This window comes from Cebus imitator, unplaced genomic scaffold, assembly GCF_001604975.1.
Source record: "Cebus imitator isolate Cc_AM_T3 unplaced genomic scaffold, Cebus_imitator-1.0 Scaffold238, whole genome shotgun sequence".
Classification (NCBI taxonomy): Eukaryota; Metazoa; Chordata; class Mammalia; order Primates; family Cebidae; genus Cebus; species Cebus imitator.
The window spans coordinates 1,414,346-1,438,149 of NW_016107553.1; the positions used below are offsets into that span (position 1 = coordinate 1,414,346).

At 34.9% G+C, this 23,804-nt stretch overlaps 1 protein-coding gene across 15 annotated transcripts in view; it reads right to left on the bottom strand.

Annotated features, from left to right (window-relative positions):
• Positions 1–23,804, bottom strand: part of EXOC6 (exocyst complex component 6) — a 219,542-nt gene that overhangs the window by 55,695 nt on the left and 140,043 nt on the right. For 8 of the 15 annotated variants that reach the window (XM_037727728.1, XM_037727727.1, XM_037727724.1 and 5 more), the window contains 2 exons: positions 17,043–17,072; positions 7,839–7,980 (listed from right to left, as the gene is read on the bottom strand). The exons of 2 other annotated variants lie outside the window; for them this stretch is intronic. In XM_037727728.1, coding sequence (XP_037583656.1) covers positions 7,839–7,980; positions 17,043–17,072 — 172 coding nt within the window. The remainder of the gene's footprint in view (positions 1–7,838; positions 7,981–17,042; positions 17,073–23,804) is intronic. 5 more of the 15 variants (XM_017498178.2, XM_037727726.1, XM_017498180.2 and 2 more) reach the window with 1 other exon arrangement.

Below are 23,804 nucleotides of genomic sequence, written 5' to 3' on the forward strand. Positions count from 1 at the left end.
GTTCGCTATAACGGAACCCAATATATGATAAGTATTTAATAAATATAAAACAAAGAACATATACTGATTTAGAACATCATTCTCATACCTTGGCAAATGCTCCTCCAAATAAGGCGACATTTATCTTGAACTTATACAAAATTTATACTAAGATTAAAGGTTCAGTGTAGCCTTCAGAGAGAGCTATTTTTGCAATTCCCAAGTATGTATTCCTGGGTATCTTCCTGTCTCCAAACATGCAGTTATACTAGTATTATGATTATGGTCAAATTAACCAAAAGTTAACTCTACATTCATACATAGATCCTACCTAGTATTCTCATACCATATACTTTTACAAAGATTAACAATTTATAGTCATATTTATTAGTGAAGTTATTTAATGAATGTTTCCCCACTGGACTTAAACTCCAAGAGGGTATAGACCTTTTCTGTGTTGCTTACCACTGTATCCCCTCAATGCCATGGATATAAGAGATAAGAAGAAATAATTAATATATGACTTCAAAGCCCCACATTCTTCAATGTCTTAACATTTTACTGCCTTTGAATCTTTGAATCTAAGATTATCTAAGATAATCTTAATTATCTTGAAAAAATTATCAATTCTAAATTCCATATATTATAGTAAAAATTTAGGCCTCTTGATGGTTGAATGGTTTGTCCAAGTCAAATTGCTCAAATTAGAGGCAGTGCCAGGACTGGAACCAAGGTCTCAACTTCCTGTCATGTGCTCAGACCATCTTAAGACTAATCTGAAAGCACTAAAAAATTTTTATAAAAGTTCATATAATTCTATATTCCTGAACTTAGACATTGCATCCAAGTAAAGGTTAAAAATGTAGAAAAATAGAAAAAGATCCAAAGAAAATTTTAAAAAGGGCGGTGAAAATATCCTACAAGGAAACATTTTAAAAAAATAACTGCTTGGCTCAGAACAGATAAAAGGTCATTCTTCAGTCATGAAATATGTGAAGAATTTTTATGAAAGAAATAATGATCAGTTTTGTTTAGATCAAGGAGTTAAATGGTCTTGAGTTGAAATACAGCAATGTCAGCTGGTCTTAATTTTCTGACAACAAAGGTAGAACTCTAAAAGAAACCAGTGTTGATTACAGAGAGTTCCTGATTTGTTACTTTGTTCATGTATTCAATAAATAAATATCTGTAGACCTTTTATTATGAGCATAGCACTCTGTAAGTTACCTGCAATTTCAAATCTTCTATATTGAATTTAATTAAACTATCTATCCTGGATGGTTAAATCATATCAAATTGTACCTTTACTCATTCACTCTTTTTATGTATTCTCTCCTCCAAAATGTCTGAAATCCATACTCTTCATTCCCACTGGCCTAGGTTAAGCTCTTTTCATAGTTCACATGAACAAGTTCAACAGTCTTTTAATAGGTCTTCCTGATTTCAGTCTCTCCCTCATTCCAGTACAAGTTTCCATATGGCACTAGAGTTAACATTTTATGATATAGATGTCATTGTGTCATGGTCCTAATTAAAAAGCTCCATTTTGTAGTCTATCCACAAATGATTATTTGAAGATTGCCTAAACATTCTCTCATCACAGTGCTTTTGCCTATATCATTCCCTCTATTCAGAATACCCCTCCCTGCTTTTGGTGAAATCTTATCCATCCCTTAAGAACCAGCTCAAATTTTATTTCCGTTATTGTCAATTGTCTCAATCCTGTGGCATACAGAATTAATTGCTCCCTCTCTACACATAATACATATTCTATAAATAATTATGCTCTATTACAGTTATGTATCTGTCTCCTACCTGGCCAGACTATGAAATCTTTGAAGTTTGATTTATCTTTGATTTCCTAGTATATAACAAGCATGTAATAGGTTCTCATTAAACATATAATAGGTTCTCATTAAACATTTGCACAAATGAAACTTCTTATAGAGAAGTTGACTTAACATAGGGAAAAGTTCTGTTTCATAATTACAGACTGAAATTTATCTCAAGCTTATTTACCTCACAGGTATGTGTGTCACTTGTCACATAGAATATCAAAAAAAAAAGAGCACCAACATATTGTTTCAAACAAGTGAGCACACAAATGGGTCAGTGGTAATTCTTCTTCATCATCAGAAAAATAAATAAACAAAAACAAAAAGCATATGGCTGAATGATGGTATAGAATAGTTTGTCAGCAACTAAATTCCTTCCAGCTTTCCACCTCGCCCACTAGATCTAGGTGTGCTATTTGATTCTACCTGCAGATTGACATTTTGAGGGCCAGGAAATACACATATGATGTTTTTTTACAGAGTAACAAGAATGGGAAAATAAACATTTTTGCATTCTGATTAAATCAAATAAAATGAAAATCTAGCACAGAAAAAAGGTCATTGTTGATGCTTACATTTCAATCTTGTAACTGAAACTCACTTCCTATTGCTTAAATTTTATGGTTTAAGCACCTTTTCTGAGTTGCCCAGCATCTATGGTGGCTCATGATTTCCAGTCTGAGTTCCTGATCCCTGCTACCGGACTTCCATGGGCTATGGATCTCTTGCAAGCATAACACAGACTAGTGGGATTTTACGTTAATCTTCAGAACCAATCACAGGCTATTAAGTAAAGATTTCTGAGAGTTTTGAGGAGAAAGTTATCACTGTGAGTCAATACGGATTTATGACGAATCTGAGTAATGTCATTTTCTTCTTTGAAAGGGTCGTTAGACTGCTCTAAGGAAAATTGAATTGTCATTATTAACTCTTTATGCTAGCAAGGCTTCTGACAAAAATTGCTGACAACATGGAGCAAAATGCCAAACTATGAGTTAGATTCAATGGGGGATTAGCAACTGGCTGAGAAATCTTAAGATGCCTGTAAAATTCTGAATAATTGATCTAAATAGATATGAAGGAGAGGTCCAACTAATACCATGATTCTCAAACTTTACCATGCAACAGAATCAACTGGAGAGCCTACTCAAGCAAACTGCTGTGCCCCATCCCCAGAGTTCCCAATTTAGCAGGTGGAACCCAAGAATTTGCATTTCTAACAATTTCCCAGGTGATGATATTGCTGCTCATTTGGGGACCACGTACTGTACTTTTGATGATGTACTGTATCTCAGGATATTGATGTTCTGTATCTAAGGACCTGAATAACAGGTTTTGTTCAATATTTTGCTAATGATTTTGTCAAATATGTAGAAAGAATGACTACAAATCCACAGATATTAACTTTTGATATTGAAAGATCTCAATAGGCTAGTTATAGAACACATCTCAAAATTTATTAGGGATAATCTTAAAATCCTAAAACAAAACCAACCATACAGATATAGGATAAGAAAAACAGAGCTTAGTAATCACACACACACACACACAAAAAAGCAGGGGAGGTGGGAATACACAGAGATTATAGAATCCTGTAGCTTCAGTGATTTGGAAATATATACTAGCTACTGAAAAAGGTTTAACAGTTTGGGCTTTATTAATGAATTATAGAATTTGAAACAATGTATTTGATAACAAAGCTACATAATTATACTTGTTCTGTACCCCTAGGTATCTCTGTATTTAATCTGGAATATCAGATATGAAAGAGAAGATAGCTAAACCAGTTCAAAGAAGATTTCTGGATCTACAACTATATCACATAAGAAGAATAAGAATAAGGAACTATTGATGTCTGGCTTTCAGAAGATTTGGAGAAATGTAAGAGCAGTTTTCATGTAATTGGCTTGTGGATAAGGATTTGTTTTTTTCCTGTGTGACCCTAAGCCAAACTTCAGATATAGTTGTCAGGCTGCTTGCTATCCACAGGTGTCCAACTAAGGAGAACAATGGGAAGGGGAAAGCTAAATCCGGCTTACGTTTTATTTGGTAAGCTGTGTGCCTTGGTAGGGGCCAAGTCCAGATGGGAAAACAGTAAACTTTCTCTAATTCAGATAAAAGGGGCAACTCTAGAGGGCTTTTTCCTTTTACTGAGAACATCTTTTCTAATTTGCACAAAAACACAATATAGACTGGTGATGACGCTAACCCTAAGGTAGAACTAGGTCTATTAGAGGAAATTTAGAAAGTGATTTCAGTTCAGTGTAAGAGACTGACAGAGTGATGTATTGTATGGAAATGTATTTTCTGAAGAGTAGTTAATCTTCCAAATTGGATGTTCAAGCAATGGCTGGACAATTATTTGGCAGGTTTTTTATAGAAAAGATTTCAAGGTGGAGGAATGTGTGAGCATGTCTATGTTGTTACCAGGTGTGTGAAGAAACTCAGTGATCTTTTAGCTTCTAGTATTCCTCACCTGAACTACCTGCCTATCTTCTTCTTCATATTCCATTTCATTCCCATGGTATCCAGAACTCTTGTTCTCACAAACTTACCAGGTGTTCTAGCCTTCCCACTACCTACCCAGATTCTTCTTGTCTCCCTTTTTTCTCCTTTCCCTGCCCCAATAACCAGAAAGCATACATACTACATTAATACTGATAATAAGCTTTGTAATTTTTTTTTTTTTTGAGACAGAGTCTCGCTCTGTCACCAGGCTGGAGTGCAGTGGCGCAATCTCGGCTCACTGCAACCTCTGCCTCCCCGGTTCAAGCGATTCTTCTGCCTCAGCCTCCCAAGTAGCTGGGACTACCGGTGTGCGCCACCACACCCAGATAATTTTTACATTTTTAGTAGAAACGGGGTTTCACCATGTTGGCCAGGATGGTCTCAATCTCTTGACCTCATAATCCGCCCACCTTAGCCTCCCAAAGTGCTGGGATTACAGGTGTGAGCCACAGCACCTGGCCAGCTTTGTATTTTTTAAAAACTACTTTCTTCCAGATTTAAACAAACAAAAATACTTGAGATGAAACTTATTTTTTAAATTATTTTAACATACTTATTAGAGAAAGCTATGTTTCATTTTTTAAATGATTTATGTATCAATCACTGAAAGTCAGAAGTTGAGGGGTGGATGGTTCTTTTATACCAGAAAGAGTATGGATAACTTCTTTATCCATGCTATGCTACTTAAGTAAAAAGATGTCTTTTGGAAAAGAGAACACCAGAGATAGTGAAATAAACATGAAAAATTTTAATCAATTTTTTTTGGTCCCATGAGTACTAAATGCATGATACTGGGTTAAGAAGTAATGATTAAGGTAATATATAAGTATTAAGAAGCAGAGCCAACAATAGGCAAAATCTTAAAGGAACCTGAGTTGTCTTCTATGGTTTGTCTTTGGAGTCCTGGTCTCTCTGTTTCCATATCCACAGTGCCAGAACTTTGGCCCCCATCAAGCTAGGATTTATCCCTCTTGCAAATGACCCCAGGCTTCCTTAACTGAGGTATAGCTCATACCTTCCTTGGTCTTTTCCAAGAGATTAACTCTTCAAGAAAACATCAGAGTTTTAAAAGGAGCCTCTAGTAACTCTGCCCAAAGGAGTACCTGAAAATGAAAACTATCATATGTCAGGATAGTGAGGCAAAGATTCCAGGGTGTTTAGGCCTTTCTCTCAGTATCAATAGGCTAGCCCTTCATAGAGAGGTAAGAGAATAGAGAGAAGATTTAGACAACTGAACTTGTCTAATCAAGCAGTAATTTCCATCTTTGAGCAATAAATTTAATTTAGAAAACACATCAAATGCCAACAAAGGTATCTCAATCATCTAGTTATTTTGAAGCCATACTAAAGATGTAATACAGTAATCCCCTCCTACCCCTACCCATGGGGGTATGTTCCAAGATCCTCAATCAATGCCTGAAACTGCAGAGAGTAATAAATCCAATATTAATTGTGTTTTTTTCACATATATACATACATAAATACCTACGATAAAGCTTAATTTAAAAATTAGGCACAGGGCCCAGCCAACATGGCAAAACCCCATCTCTACCAAAAATGCAAAAAGTCAGACAGGCATGGTGGCAAGTGCCTGCAATCTCAGCTACTTAGGAGGCTGAGGCAGGAGAATTGGGGAACACAGGAGGTGGAAGTTGCAGTGAGCCAAGATTGTGCCACTGCACTCCAGACTGGGAGACAAAGCGAGACTCTGTCTCAAAAAAAAAAAAAAAAAAATTAGGCACAATAAGAGATTAACAACAAAAATAATAAAATAGAACATACATGACAATATACTGTAATGAAAGTTATACGAATATCTTTCTCACACCAAATGTCTTATTGTACTATACAGCGGGTAACAAAAACTGCAGAAAGCAAAACTGTGGATAAGAGAGACTACTATAACACCAAATGTCTTGAGCAATATTTATGTAAGATATTTATACAGACAATGTCATATTGGAATGATCTCATAAGAACAACTTTTAAAGAAACTTAAGAAATCAGTTTCAAGGTATTGAGATGGGCAGATCACTTGTGGCCAGGAGTCTGAGACCATCCTGGCCAACATAGCAAAAGCCCATCTCTACTAAAAATACAAAAATTAGCTGGGCATGGTGGCATGCACCTGTAGTCCCAGGTACTAGGGAGGCTGAGGCACAAGAAATGCTTGAACCCGGAAGGCAGAGGTTGCAGTGAGCCGAGACTGTGCCTGCACTCCAGCCTGGGTGAGAGTGAGACTCTGTCTCAAAAACATAAAACATGCATACATACATACTTATTTTTCAAATGATAGCTTTGAGAAAGAAATGTAATAAAGGTTTTCTAACTGGAGAAAATAAAAAATGCTTTCTAGGAAAAGAAAATCTTTCTCTTCCCTAGGGAAAAACCATCTTTCTTTTGCTTTCTAAATAAGCATTTCTTTTTTTTAACAAATGGGTAGGTTTTTAGAAACTTTGGAGTGTGTGTGCAGGCGCACAACAGATAACTGATCTTGTCCAAAGAGCCTACCTAATTATTTTCTATAATATTAATAATGTTTTTCCTAATACAATGCCTTATACACAGTGGGCACACAAATATTTGATATCTGTTGAAAAAAATGAGTCATTTCTGCTTCAGTTACAAACTGCTGACATTTAATTTTTTCTTTCACAAAGAATACATTATTGCAAATTTTTCCCCAGACAAATATTTTATAATCCTTCCTATGCCCCACTGATTTTCAATTCATCAGCTGTGGTGCCTGATAGAATTGTCAATCAGGGATTTTCGTTGTTTAATCAGTGTACCACTTAGAATTGTCAACCAGGGATTTGCATTGTTTAATCAGTGTACCACTTATTTGAAAGCACTGCTTGAAAACTGCTCACATATACTCATGTCTTGTACTTGAAGAATTATAATTTGAGGGTTGATAAAACCCATATCCAAAAGCACATATAACAAGGCTAATAACCAAATAGCATATCCATTTGAAGCTGACTGACTAATGTCAACATTAGATTACAGAGTCTGCTAACCTTGTTAGCTAAACAAAATGAAGTGAAAAATGATGAAAACACTAAAGCTTGAGAAATCTATGGAAAAGAGAAACAAAAATTCATAAGTTTCATTTGGAATGCAAAGTCCTAAGGTTATTCTTCTTGCAAGTATCTAAAAAGTTACTTACAGGGCAGGTAAGAATGACAGAATCATTTCATTCATTTATGACAAACATTAGGAGAGTCCTAGAAAACGGCAAGAATGACCAACAAAGGAATAATGGGGAAAGTGAATCATCTTTTTAAATATCCCAATCTAGAATGCCACTTCAGTGCCTCTCTCTAGAGTCCCTAAATGTGAATCAGAAATATTTTTATCTTCCTGAAAGGAAGTTAGCCGTACTCCTAAGATTGCTAAAAGTTTAGCTGAACCAGGCCTTCTTCCTCCTTTCTGAACTATCCTGCTGATACAACTTTTTTCATAAATATAAATTCCTAGTAATGCATGAGAATAAACCAATATAGTACTTACATTCACACTGTATGACATCTAAGTTAAACTGCTGAACAGCTCCCATGCTTATTTGTTTTAACTCACTGTCCAGTAGCATCTGCATTAAGGATGTCGACAGATGCTGGCAGGCTGACATGCAAGCTGTCTGGGCAACTTTCCCCTGTTTAAAACAATCAAACCAAAAATCAAACAAATAAACAAACATAGAAATACATCATAAAGGATCAGAAAAACCATACACCTGGCATTCTTTTTGTTGCTTTTGCTTGGTACAATAGTGATTGCTGGTCTTCCTGTTTCTGTATTCTGAGTGGTTATGCTTTTATATCATAGGAATTAACATTAAGATTCTTAGTTTACTTGGCTTTCTCAGGATATAAATTCCATTAAAGCTCTAATTGCACTAAGGAAAATTAAAATATCAGTTAAAAACTATTATTTCAGATCTCTTGAAATACTGTAAGCCCTTTAAAATGCATATTAAAATATGACATTTATGACATTAAGTCATACTGACAGAACATTTTATCCATATAATGCTCCTTAAGCTCTCCTTTACATAATTAACCAAGTCAGAATAAAGGAAGTTAGCAGTATAATTTGCTACTATTACTATTTAAATTACAGCTAAAATTCAAAATATACTTTGAATCATAAGACTTTACTTCTAATTAGAACATTAGTCTATAGCATTGCTTCTCACTGGCAGAAAAAAAAAGGTTGGCCTACCAATATGACTTCAAGATTATCTACAGATGTGCATTTAGCTTTAGAAATTCAGTTTCTAAATCACCTGGTAAGTTGGAAGTATGTAGTTAAATGCCTGTGGTTTTCTTTCAGTATAATATAATCATTAAAAATATTTCCTACTAAAATAATCTCCTAAAACTCTATATGAACTTTCACTGATAGCCTAAATTGAACTGTTTTCTTTTAAAAAAAATGACCTTTTTAAATGTTTAGCCTCTACATTACACAGTTGACTCACAAAACTACATCACTTTTAGTATAAATTATTATTATTATTATTTTTTTTTTTTTGAGACGGAGTTTCGCTCTTGTTACCCAGGCTGGAGTGCAATGGCGCGATCTCGGCTCACCGCAACCTCCACCTCCTGGGTTCAGGCAATTCTCCTGCCTCAACCTCCTGAGTAGCTGGGATTACAGGCACGCACCACCATGCCCAGCTAATTTTTTGTATTTTTAGTAGAGACGGGGTTTCACCATGTTGACCAGGATGGTCTCGATCTCTTGACCTCGTGATCCACCCGCCTCGGCCTCCCAAAGTGCTGGGATTACAGGCTTGAGCCACCGCGCCCGGCCAGTATAAATTATTTTTTTAAAAAGCTTTGCATTTCAACTAGAAGTTTAAAATATTATAAAAACTCTTTCAGGTAAAGTTCTCCCATGTAATACTGCTCCTAGGATGGCTACCTCCAACTGACAACTACGTGAATTGGTGACGGATTGACTACAATGATAGGATTTCAAGGTCTATGAATATAGTTAGAAATAACTACTTTTGGAAGATATGCCATGTTTTACCTCATTTGCATTAACAAATATTTACCCAGTGATATTTGATAATTATATTTGTTTCCTACTTATCTCAAAGGCCAGAAAGCTATAAAATCATGACAAAAAAATCTCCCAAACAGAAATGTTACAATATATTAGTACAAAAACATCTTACATAGGGTTGATTTGTTAGAAAGGTAATAAAGAACGTTAAGTACATGTTCAAGATGTTTATTGCAACATTTGTTCTTCAAATCACACATTAAAAGTCAGACTAGAAACAACTTTTTGAATGAGTTTTTAGCATTTAGACACTATGCACAGTGAAAAACTGCATATCTGAAATGGAATGTCAATTTCTCAATCAAAAACTTTAGAGATAAAAGCCGATGCAAACAATATATTTGACAGATACTGATGAACTGCCAAAAAGGAATGTAAAAAACAATGCAAAACCCAGCATGCTTCAAGATCCCCCAAACCCAAGAGGAATTAGTCTGGGAGACATGCAGCTCCATTCCCCAAGCAGAATAATATCAATAAGAATGAGAAGTGGGGAAGCAGAGAAAGGAGAAATCAATGGCATGTCATTTAATTACAATGTGATAGGCTTCAGAATACTTAATGGAAATGTCATTTTGACCTAATGGAACAACTAGTGCATTTTAGTTTAATGTGCTTCTCCATCAAATCAGCTCCATGTCCTATGCATGCTGCCACTATCATGTACTAACTACAAAAGCTGATTAATAAATTGATAGAAAATTACTATTAAATTCATTTCATAAGCAAACACGCTGTACAATGTAAGTGGCATTGCCTTACGGAAACCTTTAAAATTTAACACGGGTTCAGGTGCTACAAATGATTAGACAGCAATAGCACTGGAGCTGAAAACAAGAGTAGACACAGACTATTCCACAAACCTTGTGGAAATAAGTCATGAAAACACATACACACACACACACACACACACACACACACAAATTTAGCTCTTTAAATACCATATGTAACACTAAAATCCTAACATTGAATTTTATTTGATTAGGCATATTAAATACAGGCTTATTGTTCTCAAAGATAGAAGATTAAAATATTTATACAATATTTTATAAATCTTCAGGTGAAATAAATAGCTCAAAATTTAAGTTCATAAAATCAAAGTTTCACGCTCTTTAAAATTTTTTAAAGTTATATTCCATAAGATTATACATTTAAATGTCTACTTTGTAACCACAAAATGTATACAATTATTCTTAAAACTTCATCTACTACATATTTTTAGACAGAAAATTGTAATATTCCAAAAATTTACATACCCAAAAATATATTTGATAATTTATTTCTAATGTCTATAGCCATTGGCACACTGGTATAATCTTCTGAACACTATTATTATTATTATTGATGCCTTTAATAATATATCATTTTCAAGAATAATAATCTGAGTACTTATACAATTATCTTTTAAAAACTAGCCCTTTGCATTAGAGATGCTCTAGTGTTTAACATTATAACAAGAAAAGCCAAAATAAGTGAAGTGACTGAGAAAACACGGCACATTTAATAAATTTCAAGCATCTCAACACTTCTCCTGCCCTCATCTGAAAAATTAACTGCAACTATTACCAACATTTTCCTTCTCTTAACAAAGTTCAGTAAGTAAGTAAAAACACCTGCTAAGCTTTTAAAGGTAACTACTTTTTTTACACTGATCTAACATTTTGCTGAAAAACAACTTGCAAAGAGAGAAAACCCTTAGACAAACTTCTTATATTTCAAAGGAACTTGTAAAAGAGAATCTGCTGACATATTAGATCCTTTTTGCATTGCTGAAAAGCTTTTCTTCTAAGAACAATTGTGGTAAAGAGACATTTGGCTCCTAGGAAATTCCCAAAGGGTCAACCATATGCATCCTTCCATGGCACCTTCACAGTGCTGCTTTCTAGATTCATGTCTCAAAAACAGCTTTCATCATTTACTTGTGTGTCAGTCAATATGATTTATGGACTGCATTCAACAAAGTCAAAGCATATAGAATGAGAAATATGACTACAATCTGCTAATTTGTTTTGTATTGAGCCACTTAAGAGTCAAAGACCTGATGTCAGACTGAGACCAGCAACACAATTAACCAGCCGGTGACAGATTCATCCATCCTCCCTGCCAGGCTGTGCCAATCAAAGACAGCGTGAGGCAACATTTGGTGAAATCAGTAAGAAAACTCATTCTCTAAGTAACCTATGTGAGACCTTGATTGACACTTTTTGAATTTAGTTTGTGGAACACAGCTACTCTTTACCCAATAGTCCCTCACTGCAAGCTGTGAAATAAGGCTTTTAATGCCAATCACAGTTAACAATAAACCACAAACCACCAACCCTCAGTTTAAAAGGAGTTAAGAAAACACATCTGTTTGTATGTCAAGACAAATTTCCAAAATAATTTACTATCATAGATTAGGCTAAAGATACTCTGTTTCCTGTGAAATATCATAAAATAATAAGGTAAAAACAACATAGTTTATTAGATTATGGCTCGAAGCTGGTTTGTTTTCAAAGTAATGTTTTCATAGATCTACTCTAATTGTAAGAGAAATGTACAACACTTAAAAACTAATTTGGTCCATTTAAATTTTCATTTGAAGTTTTCATTTCTGTCTCACCATTTTCTTATTTCAAAAAGGTTTGATTTCAACAGTAATTATTTGAAAGCACTTTCCGATGCTGCTTTCATTCTGTCAAGTACATTTAATGTTAAAATGTGCTCATGAAATCACATTCTTTGCGTACTGGTCTACTCTTCCTTAATGATCCCAGGACAGCCCACTCTTCTTTACTTATATTCCCACAAAAGCTTAACTTTGTACAATAAACTACTTTTTCACTTAGTAAAAAGAAATATACATACTCAAATATATTGGGCATCATATTATTCTTTACATTGATAAAAGGTTTTGTTTAAAAAGGCTAACTCTTGTCAGACAAAGAAAAAAGGAAACTGAAATAAAATCATGGTCAACTGGAATATTAAACCTAACACTGATGAGTGACTTTATTAATTCTGATTCTGCATGGCTTTTTAAAGTTATCCAAATTAAAGCAGTAAAATATTGTCATTTTATACAAACTCTATCATAATTTGCTACATAAATTTCAGTTATGAGACTATGAAATAGTCTTTTTCAGAGGCAAAAGAAGGGAAGTATTTTAATGAATTGGTCAGTCTCCTAAAGAGCTACAATTTATAGTATTTAAAAATACACATACTGAAAGAATGAGGTATTTCATCAGATAGAAACACTAAAATTAGAAATTAAAAAGTTAATTAAAATATTTAAAAAGAGGTATAGTTGAAAACCAGGTATTTTAAATCAAGAAATCTGTTTTTCTTACTTCTATTTTATATAAGAACCACTAATCTAGAGTTTTACTATATGAAACATCTTGCTCAAATGTAAATACTGTTATGAAATCAGGAGAAAGATACCTAAAACATTAGTATAGAATATGAAAATTTCCCCAAGATTATTTCACAAATGCACAAGAATTTCTCTACCTAATAAGATCAGTTTTAATTCATTTTCTGGCTCAACACTGTATATAACACTGAAATGTCTGATTCCCAATATCATAGTATAGGTAAGTTATAAAGGTTTAAATATCAAGATGAATTCCCTTAGTAAGTTTAAATAACATTAATACTACCTTGAAGACAAATTTTTGAAGTTATGCTCTAAAATTCATAGATCTATCAAAATATATTCATTTTAACACCGCCAACATTCCCCCAAATACCTCTTATCACTCTACATTCCTCTTATACTCTCTAACTACTTCCATCTCTAACTACTTCCAGCCCTGAAAGAATGAATTGGGAGACATCGGTTAACCACAATCCCACAGTCAACTATAAATTCCCATTCTCCCCTCTCAGGCTGTTCTTCCAACAATGACCAATCATAAGGGTATGAGACAGTAACAGAAATGTCTACTCTTAAGACGCACACACACAAACAGAGAGAGAGAGAGAGAGCGAGAGAGAGAGAGAGAGAGAGAGAGAGAGAGAGAGAGAGTGGGCGGGAGGGAGGGAGGGAAAGAGAGAGAGAGTAAGTGCACACATGATCACCTAAAGTTGAAAAAATGTTTTCCTGAACTGGGAAAATTTCAGGACTGCATAATATATGGAATATTTTTATTTCCCTCAAAACTTCCCCCATCCCAATCATAGGGCTCATCAAACTTTGGTAGTCTTTTTTGTTTTTTAAACAATCTTTTGAGCATGGCCTTAGAAGACATGTAGTTTTCCACATTTTTAGCTTTCTACAAGTATCACTGCTTCTGACATGGCAATCCTATGATATTGCCAAACTCACCCTAACTTTAATAGGCAGAAAGAGAATGCAAGGACCAGTACAGCAATAAAAGCCCAGAGAGGTCAAGGTTTTGAAGAAATGCTTCTGCTTCCAGGTTCCTGGATATATTAGAAATTTAACAGGAGTAAAATAGTAAATGTTGCATGTACTTTTGCCCAGAATAGCAGCAAGAGGAAGTTACTTTGTGTTGTGTGGAAGCTAAATTTACTTGAGAAAGCAAATTGCTACTATCTCATACAAAAAAAAAAAAAGCAAATTGGGCAGCTAGGCGTATATTTAAATAGTGAAGTGATAAAACATTAAAGCCCTATAACTCTTCTCACTAAGAAAAGCAAGAGAAATTAAAGATGAGCTTGAATTTTTCCCATAGTGACTCCAAGTGGTACAGACAAGCCACAGAATTAAGAATAAAAAACTGAAGCAGGCCGGGCACAGTGGCTCACACCTGTAATCCCAGCACTTTGGGAGGCTGAGACGGGTGGATTACAAGGTCAAGAGATCAAGACTATCCTGGCCAATACGGTGAAACCTCGTCTCTACTAAAAATACAAAAATTAGCTGCACATGGTAGTGCATGCCTGTAGTCTCAGCTACTCAGGAGGCTGAGGCAGGAAAATCGCTTGAACCAGGGAGTCAGAGGCTGCCGTGAGCCAAAATCACACCACTGCACTCCAGCCTGGCAACAGAGGGACGGAGGGAGACATAGTCTAAAAAAAAAAAGTTGCCAAAATCAGCCCGGGCACAGTGGGTCACGCCTGTAATCCCAGCACTTTGGGAGGCTGAGGTGGGTGGATCACCTGAGGTCAGGAGTTTGAGACCAGCCTGACCAACGTGGTAAAACCCCAACTCTACTAAAAATACAAAAATTAGCCGGGCGTGGGGGAGGGCATCTGTAATCCCAGATACTTGGGAGGCTGAGGCAGGAGAATCACGTGAATCCTGGAGGGCAGCTGCAGTGAGTGCACTGCACCAAGACTGCACCACTGCACTCCAGCCTGGGCAACAAGAGCAAGACTCTGTCTCAAGAAAAAGAAAGAAATTGCCAGAATCACTGACAGGTTAGACAACAGAAGTAGTTTACATATAATCATTAGTAAACTGGACAAATGTCATTCAAGCCAACTGGCTCCCTCTTAATACATGTAGGTGGCAGATTATTATTAACAGCCATACACAGACAGCACAAAGTAGGCCTTTATCACTGATGAATTTAGGTTTCAATTTTTGATAATGACTCGTAGAGTCTAGTACAAGTAGAACTTCATTTACTGAGGCACACATTTAAAAAATATGTTCTACTTTTACACTGTTGGTGGGAGTATAAATTAGTTCAACAATTGTGGAAGACAGTGTGGCGATTCCTCAAGGGCCTAGAAATAGAAATTCCATTTGACCCAGCAATCCCATTACTGGGTATATATCCAAAGGATTATAAATCATTCTATTTTAAGGACACATGCACATGTATGTTCAATGCAGCACTGTTTACAATAGCAAAGACTTGGAACCAACCCAAATGCCCACCGATGATAGACTGGACAGGGAAAATGTGGCAAATATATACCATGGAATACCATGCAGACATAAAAAACGATGAGTTCATATCCTTTGTAGGGACATGGATGAATCTGGAAACCATCCTTCTCAGCAAACTGACACAAGAACTGAAAATCAAACACCGCATGTTCTTACTCATAGGCAGGTGTTGAACAATGAGAACACATGGACACAGGGAGAGGAGCAGCACACACTGAGGTCTGTGGGGGGCAGGACTACGGGAGGGACAGTAAGGGGTAGGGAGTTGGGGAGGGATAACATAGGGAGAAATGCCAGATAAAGGTGATGCGGATGGAGGAGGTAGCAAACAACATTGCCATGAATGTACCTATGCAACAATCCTACATGTTCTTTATATGTACCCCAGAACCTAAAATGCAATTATATATATATGTAAATTACAAAAAATAAAAAGAAAAAGAAAAACATGTTCTGTCAAATGGGTTTAAGTTGGGGAAAAATAACTCAAGAGACTGAGTGCAGTCAAAGTCTCAACCTCCCTGGGGTTGGGGAGGGAGAGCATTGGGATAAAGAGCTAATACATGCTGGGATTCACACCTAGGTGACGGGTTGATAGGGGCAATAAAGCACCATGGCACATGTTTATCTATGTAACAAACCTGCACATCCTGCACATGTACCCTGGAACTTAAAGGAAAACACACAAAAACAAAGATTCAACCTTCCTAACTCAACACGTCTTTGCTTTCTTCTGTTAGTTAACATAAATTATCTCCAGAGTCAATTGCATTTTATAGCATTTTCTGAAAGTAATTATATGACATAGCAGTATTGTCAAATCTGGGGATTTTTCAAAGTTTTGATGTATACTCATCCTGAATGATAAGGGTGTACTGAACAAGTAATGTTCACTAGGCCAAGCCTTAGATTGTGGGAATGGGGTTGCAGTAAATACTATTTCTAGTTGACAGAATACCTGGGATAGGATTTTAAAAGAGTAAAAGGAATTTCAGTAACAATAATAAGAACAGAAAGGAGAGGATATATGTTAGGAACATTTACATTTCAAATGCTAGATAAGATTTTGTTTTTCCCTAAGAAGAATTTTCAATATTTATACATTCAAAGAATACTTGCTAGTTCTTATTCTGTCAAGAGCTCACAAGGTGAAAAAGAAAAACAAATATGGGAAAAAAAGCAAAATATGATAAAGCCATCAAAAAAGTTAAGCGCTAAGGCAATTCAGAAGAGCAATACTGGGCTGGGGTGAGAAAGAAATATCTGCACTGGGTCATGAATCATACTGCATCATACACTGGGTTAGATATCTACAAGCACAGTTTGGGATCAGGTTGTAGAGAAAAAACATACAGGAAAAGCACAAACCACCTTTGATACAAGTAACAATAACAACTAATATTTTTCTAGTATTTATTATATGCCAAGCACTTTTCTAAACATTTTAGGTATACTATTTCACTCAACCTCACAAAAATCTGTAGGGTATATGTTGCCATAGGCCTCATTTTATAGATGAGGAAAGACCACAGAGAAGTTTCCAAATGCATCTTAATATTAAGATGTATTTGAGGTGAGTCCAGTGCTTTCACAATCTAATCCCAGAGAATCTTGATTGCTTCACAAACAACTAATATTACCTTCAAATTTAGGTTTCCATGGAACTAAAAATACATCAAGGATGCTGCCAAAGTAATTAGCCTTTAATTTAAATACCTAAGCAGAGAAAAATAAGCCTGCAGGAAGTTCATTATTTCTAATTTACATGCTAGCTTTAGTATATATCTACTTACCGACATGGCTGCGTGATCATTGTTGTTAGTCTGAGAAGGAAGTCAGCAAGGCAATCAAATAAAAAAGGAAAATGTATTCTAATAACAGCAGAATCAGTGTTTAAAGTAGCAAAAGGAAATATACTCTAAAACAAGCAAGTTCATTCTGTGTGTGCTGCTAATTTAGAGGCATTCATTTATCACATAAATGTGACCATCATTTTTTATTTTGAAGATTTATGCATGAGTTTTTACATCCACATTAATCAGACAAATCCTCCTTCAAACTTTTGTCTCTCTCATCAAGTTGTCTAGTCAGAATTAAAATACCAAGAGCTTTAGCAGTTATCTCTACTGAATAAGCAAATTTAGAACACATCAGTTCTTTGACAAGGTTCTGTGCTATAAAGCAGTGATTCTCAAACATTAAGCAAAAAATTCAGCTTGTTAAGTTTCAGATTTTAGTTCAGTTAGGTCTACGGCCAAGCACTATAAATATTTAACAAGAAGCTCTTCCACAGATGATTTTAATGCAGAAAGAAATGCCAGTTTCTTCACAACTGACAAAATTACAGAGAATATATGATTCTGAAGATGTTTAGGATAAGTCCACATCTTCACATTATCTGCTAAAATAGCTTAATATAAATTACTCAAATGTTTTGTCTCCCCTAAGGAGTGAGTTGCAAGCCAAAGTAAAAACTAAGTCACTCGTCTCCATTTAAATACATATATGCCTCTGCTGTAGTTCTGTACTTATTATAAAGCACTGGTTTCTTCCTCAAAAATATTAAGGATTCATTAAACATTAATTTTGTAAAATAATAATAATTAATTAAAATACCCTTAAAGTACTATTTAATTTTTTTAATTACCTAATTTACTTTTCAAATTTTAGTAATAAAATATATGGTATTTAAGCACTTTTTTTTTTAGAAGCTATTTACCCAGACACATGGATTTAACTTTATCACATTAGGTCAATGAAACTCGGAATTTATGTATTAGTGGAAGTTGAACTTCAGTATCGCCTAGACTGAAGGTCCCCCACTGCCCTATTCACCAAATACACAATGAGTAAAGAAGCAGCCACAAGCAGAAATGGAGGAAGCAGATACTCACTAGGCAGGCTGGTCAACCTAATTAACCCTAGAAAATAGTGGGACAGCAGTTGTGTTAGCCAAAGAACTCTTCTGGAAGACTGGACTAGACCCTAAATAAACACAAACTTTTTTCTAGATTAACTTCAAATCAATTTTGTTTGCATTAGTAAAATTATCCCACCATCATAGTTATTTTATTCAACTATATTTTCCATAATCTTTCCAAGTGTATATAAAGATGTCTTAGGAAATATAAAGGCCACAAAGTCAAGATGAAATTCACATAAAATTTAGTAACCTAGTCAAAGTCAGTTACAACATTCAACATCTACCATGTATGTCATAGGATGTGATAATGAAAGTATCATACTTCACAATATATCATTTTATATAAATTAGATTCAATAAATCAGATCAACATTATTCAATGCCATTGTAAATTTTTAAAAATTAACATTCAAATAAGAAAACAATTTTGAGGATACACACACACACGCACACACAATATATGGTTACATTTTCATTTGATAGGGAAAACACATAAATGTATTCAAAGCTGCATATGCCATAATTTAAAAGCTGCTTTTTCAATTCTTTCTACTGTCACATAAAATAAAGGGTTATTAAAGCCACTCTTGTACTGTTGACTATTAGCTTTTTCCTTTGTAGTTTTCAATCACGTAAAAGGCCATCTGAACCCATATACTTAGAAAAAAGTGTGAACCAAAAAATAAAAGGCAGAAAAGTGCAGAGCTAAAAGAGGACATGAGGTGTCTGAATAAATAAATCCACATTTGGACTGAAACTTTACATCTGTCTGAAAGAATCATGCTTAGAAACATACAATACTATACACAGGGACTTCAGAGATGATCTAATCCAATCATTTTACTTCTAGGAGAAGAAAGCAAGTTGTTCAGAAGTTAATGTGTCTGCTTCCCATCCATCCTGAGATACAAGTAAAATAAAAAGTATGGAATTGCAAAAAAGAATAAAATGCTTTTAACAGCAAAAAAATGAAGGTGTATGTGGGAATTCATCAAGGAGTGCTTTCTGCAAGACAGAAAGCAGATGAAACACAGAAAAGAAAACCACTGCCCATTATATGCTAACAGAGAAGTCGTACATTAGAGCTGGGAGTCAGCTGTGCATTAGAAGTCCAGAGTTGCAGGTATGAAAGAGCATAATGAGAACCAGGATGGAAAACAGGGAAAATAACTGAAGATTTCTGAAACAATTATACCAATCATCCCCCACCCAGAGGGGCAGAGAGCCAGAGAGCACAGGCAATTTCCCTAATGAAAGAATATTTTGGAGAGAGCTGAGGCCCCTGGTATAGGAAGAAGTAAAGGGGAGGATAGGAGAGCAGAGGGGGATGGGGCAAAAGGAAAAAGAAGGAGAAGGTGGTAACATGTTCTTATGATGCTTCTTAGAATTCAATTTTTTTTTTTTTTTCTCAGACAGGGTTTGGCTCTGTTGCCCAAGCTGGAACGCAGTGATACAATCATGGCTTACTGCAGCCTAGATTTCCTGGGCTCAAGCAATCCTCCCACCTTCAGCTCCCAAGCAGCTGGGACTACACGTGTGCGCCACCACACCCAGCTGACTTTTTGTATTTTTTGTAGAGACAGGGTTTCACCATGTTGCTCAGGCTGCAGAATTCAAATTTTGAAACAGACATTAAAACCTGGATGCCAGAAGACAATGAGAAATGCAATGAAAGTCATCAGAGAAAAAGCTCATCAACCTATAATTATATAACCAGCCAAATATCAATCAAGCAAGCATGAAGACAGAAGAAGACGTTTTCTAACATGCAAGGACTTAAATAGTATACTTCCCTTTTGTGGGAAAGTTACTTAAGTTCTGAAGAAGTTTTGTGGGAATTCCACAAAACCAACTGGTAAAGTATTTAAACAACAACAACAACAACAACAACAAAGAAGCATGGGATCTAAGAAACAGTTCCTAACACAGGAGAGCAAAGAAGGAAAGTCCCAGGACAATAGCTATGCCCCAATTCTAGACAGCAACTGGTACAGGTTATGGACAAAGACCTCTTAAAGATATGCCTCCTGGAAAGAAGACATTTTCACACAACTGAAATAAAGAAAATTAGAACACTCAATATGACGAAGGTACAATACTCACTTATCAAAAAGCAAAAAAATTGTTTTAAATATTAAGCCAATGCAAATGTGTATAATTTCATTAAATAATGGAATCTAATTTAAAAAATCTATTTGACCATGATGTTAGAATTATTCTCCTTCAAATGCCCAGAACTTGGATACTGGAACCAAAAATGAAAGGAAAACAAAAAATCCAAGCATACTATGCTTTGTGTAAAGGGAACAATACTGACATAATCATAACAAACACCAGAACTATTTACTGGTGTTTAGCTTGGAAAGCCAGCCTAAGGGAAAGGACAGATCTGATTGTGGTTGTCAAACAGAATGTAAATACTAACAACCCGAATAAAGATAAAAATAATAGTACTGCTATCAGAAGAGAATAGATGGAAGAACTGATGGAGCAAAGGAGAGGGTGGCTAACTCCTTTATTTTAAATAGAAGGGAATTAAGATACTGATTAGAGTAGAAAGAACCAGAAGCCCATTATAATTATTTTATATAAAGAAAGAAGCTGGGTGCAGTGGCTTGTGCCTGTAATCCTCTCACTTTGAGAGGCCAATGCAGGTGGATCACTTGAGGCCAGGAGCTCAAGACCAGCCTGGACAACACAGCGAAACCCTGTCTCTACTAAAAATAAAAAAATCAGCAGAGCATGGTGGCACATGCCTGTAATTCCAGCTACTCTGGAAGCTGGGACACAAGAATAATTTGAATCCGGAGGGAGGAGGTTGTAGTGAGCCAAGATCCCTCACGCCAATGCATTACATATAGCCTGGACAACAGAGTAAATGCTGTCTCAAGAAAGAAAAAGAAGAAGAAGAAGAAGAAAGGAACAGAAGAAAAAAAATTTTTTTTTTCAGAAGAAATTTTAAAATGTAAAATCAATAGTTTAAAAAAGGGAAAAGAGAGGTTGTTCTGTGTACTTTATATTTCATAGGATCACTAGATATTCTGTTTTTTTTTTTTTTAATTAAGATAACCACCAGAAGAAATAAATCCAAATGGTGAAAAATGGCAGTCTGGAAGACTGGGAATGGAGGTGGGGAAAGGAAGAGGAGAGGTTCTATTTTCCATTCCAAACTCTTCTGGGCTACTTATCACACTATTTACGTATATTAACCAGAATGAAAGCAAGTTAAAATAGAACAACCTTTACTTTTAGCTGTATGCAATAAAGTAGACATTGGCAAATTAATCCAGAGGTTAATGCGTCTGCTTTCAAAATGGTGGTTAACTGGAAGAATCAGGCCTAAAACCCAAATCTCAAAATTTCAAAATCGTGCTGAATTCTTAGAAAAAAATTATTAAGGAGAGAATGATTTTATATCCAAGTAATGTATCTTTATTTCTTCTTGAACATATATTTGTTTCTCAATTAAAGGAAGAGTATTTTGTTCTAAGATCATTAAGGGAAACTAAAAATGCAAATATGTAGTGACATCAGATACATTTAGTGGGAAAAGAGACTGTGGCTCTAAGCAAAAAGAATTTACAAAGGATACTAAATTGGCCTATCAGTAAAACACCACAGCCCAAAGCAAACAATTAAACCAAGGGAAAAAATTCTTCACAAGCAAATACCTGAAAAGAGAATTACCTTAAAAGGGACAGATGCAGAAGCAGATACTGAATTTTTAAATCAAGTAACACTTGTACATTTCCCCATCTTGAAAACAGTTTCTACTATAACATTTTTAATCTTATTATTGAGCATATACTGTTTTGATTTCTTGAGTTAATAAAAAATACACAATTTTTCTTTGACAGCATGATTTTAAAAGTCATGCTTTATTTAGTGCTGTGCTAGTAAATGTGTAACAATGATTCTCTGGGGAAAAAGCCTTAATTTGTACCTTTTTTTTTTTTAAATGGTCTAACCACTCCTACGTGGCTACCAATGTGAGGCCACTGAATGCACAGTTGGAAAGAAGTGTGCGCAATTGGCTCTTGAGATATATATTTCCCATCATGATCTTGAGGCCATTTACTATTGGTAGGAAGGCATTTCTAATCTTAGAGTAAAAGATATTCAGAGGAATACTCCTGTTAATAGATGTTCTTTCAATGGATAGCTTTTTAGGCATCTAATCTCTGATGTGAGATATGCCTGTAACAAGATAGTGATTTTCTTGAAAAAATACCCAAATTACCAAGTAATCAGAGAACCATATGTCAACGGTAAATTCATATTATTACAAAAGATCGTGTCTATTTTTTAAATTGTCCATCATACCACTTCCATTAATGCAGAAAATTAGGAGTTAAGCATATTTGAAAGCAAAGGAAAAGATCTTTCTGGGAATAAATGTTTTCATATTTAAAATTCAAATAGAACCAGAATTTACTTACTAATTTAATAATCCCAGAGTAGTAGCAAAATTAAGCAAAGAAGATTACATTAAAGACAAAACAATGGACAGTTTCTAGAAAGGAAGAAATATGAACAAATTGATCATTCCAGATCTTCTATTTACTTCTACCATAAAAGATAACTATTGTTAGTATAAATATTTGGATAAACTGGGTACGTTTAGTGAAAAACACGTGTGACGAACTTTTTAAAACTCATTATCATTTACATGTCTCCTCTAGACTATAAATCAATAAACAATCTTCATGAAAATGAATATGTGATTAACATTAATAAAGGAAGAAAATGTTAGATGTTATTTCCAGAAAGAGACCAGTGCTGGTGGTTAGGCAGTAAGTTCACAGTAAAACGTTACTGAGTTCCATTTGGCAGTCATGAAGAATAACAAGATATGTTCAAGCTGCTCAACAACTTATTCTACTTATATTCATGCCAGTGGTGAATGAATGTTTAATGTTTTTTAAAATTCTTCTGGTTTAAATTTTCTGGCTAATATAAAATCTTGTTTAAAAAACAAAGCTTGTTTATAAATTCACCTTAGAACAGTGTCAGAAATGCACAGAAAAAGAGAACCTGAAGAATACTTTGCGAAAATGTTAACAGTGATGATTTTTTTTTTTTTTTTTTTTGAGACAAAGTCTTGCTCTGTTGCCCAGGCTGGAGTGCAACGGCACAATTTCAGTTCACTGCAACCTCCGCCTCCCAGCTTCAAGTCACTCTCCTGCCTCAGCCTCCCAAGTAACTGGGAGTATAGGTGATGATCTTTTAACAAGATAAAGGTAATTTTTCTCTTCTTCTCTATACTTGGCTATATTTTCTAATTGTCAGAAAAAAATTATTAGAAAGAAAGGTAACTTACACATTTTAAATATTGAAAATTGCTGATTCCCAAGGGTACTAATTAAGAGATAACATTATACTTATATTAATCAGACCTCACTAGCATTAGGTAGTACCTGACTGTTGGCAAATGTAAGCACTGCAACTCAAGCTATAATAATGATTTAAACAAATATGCCTTACAATGAATGCCTTTCACAATTAATAAAGAACATTTTCAAATGGCTATATAACACAAAGGCATAAGACCAAAAATTAATATCAAGTTTAAAACACAGGCATAAATATAACAAAAAAAGTGAAAAAAGTTTCATTATACAATGAAACTAAT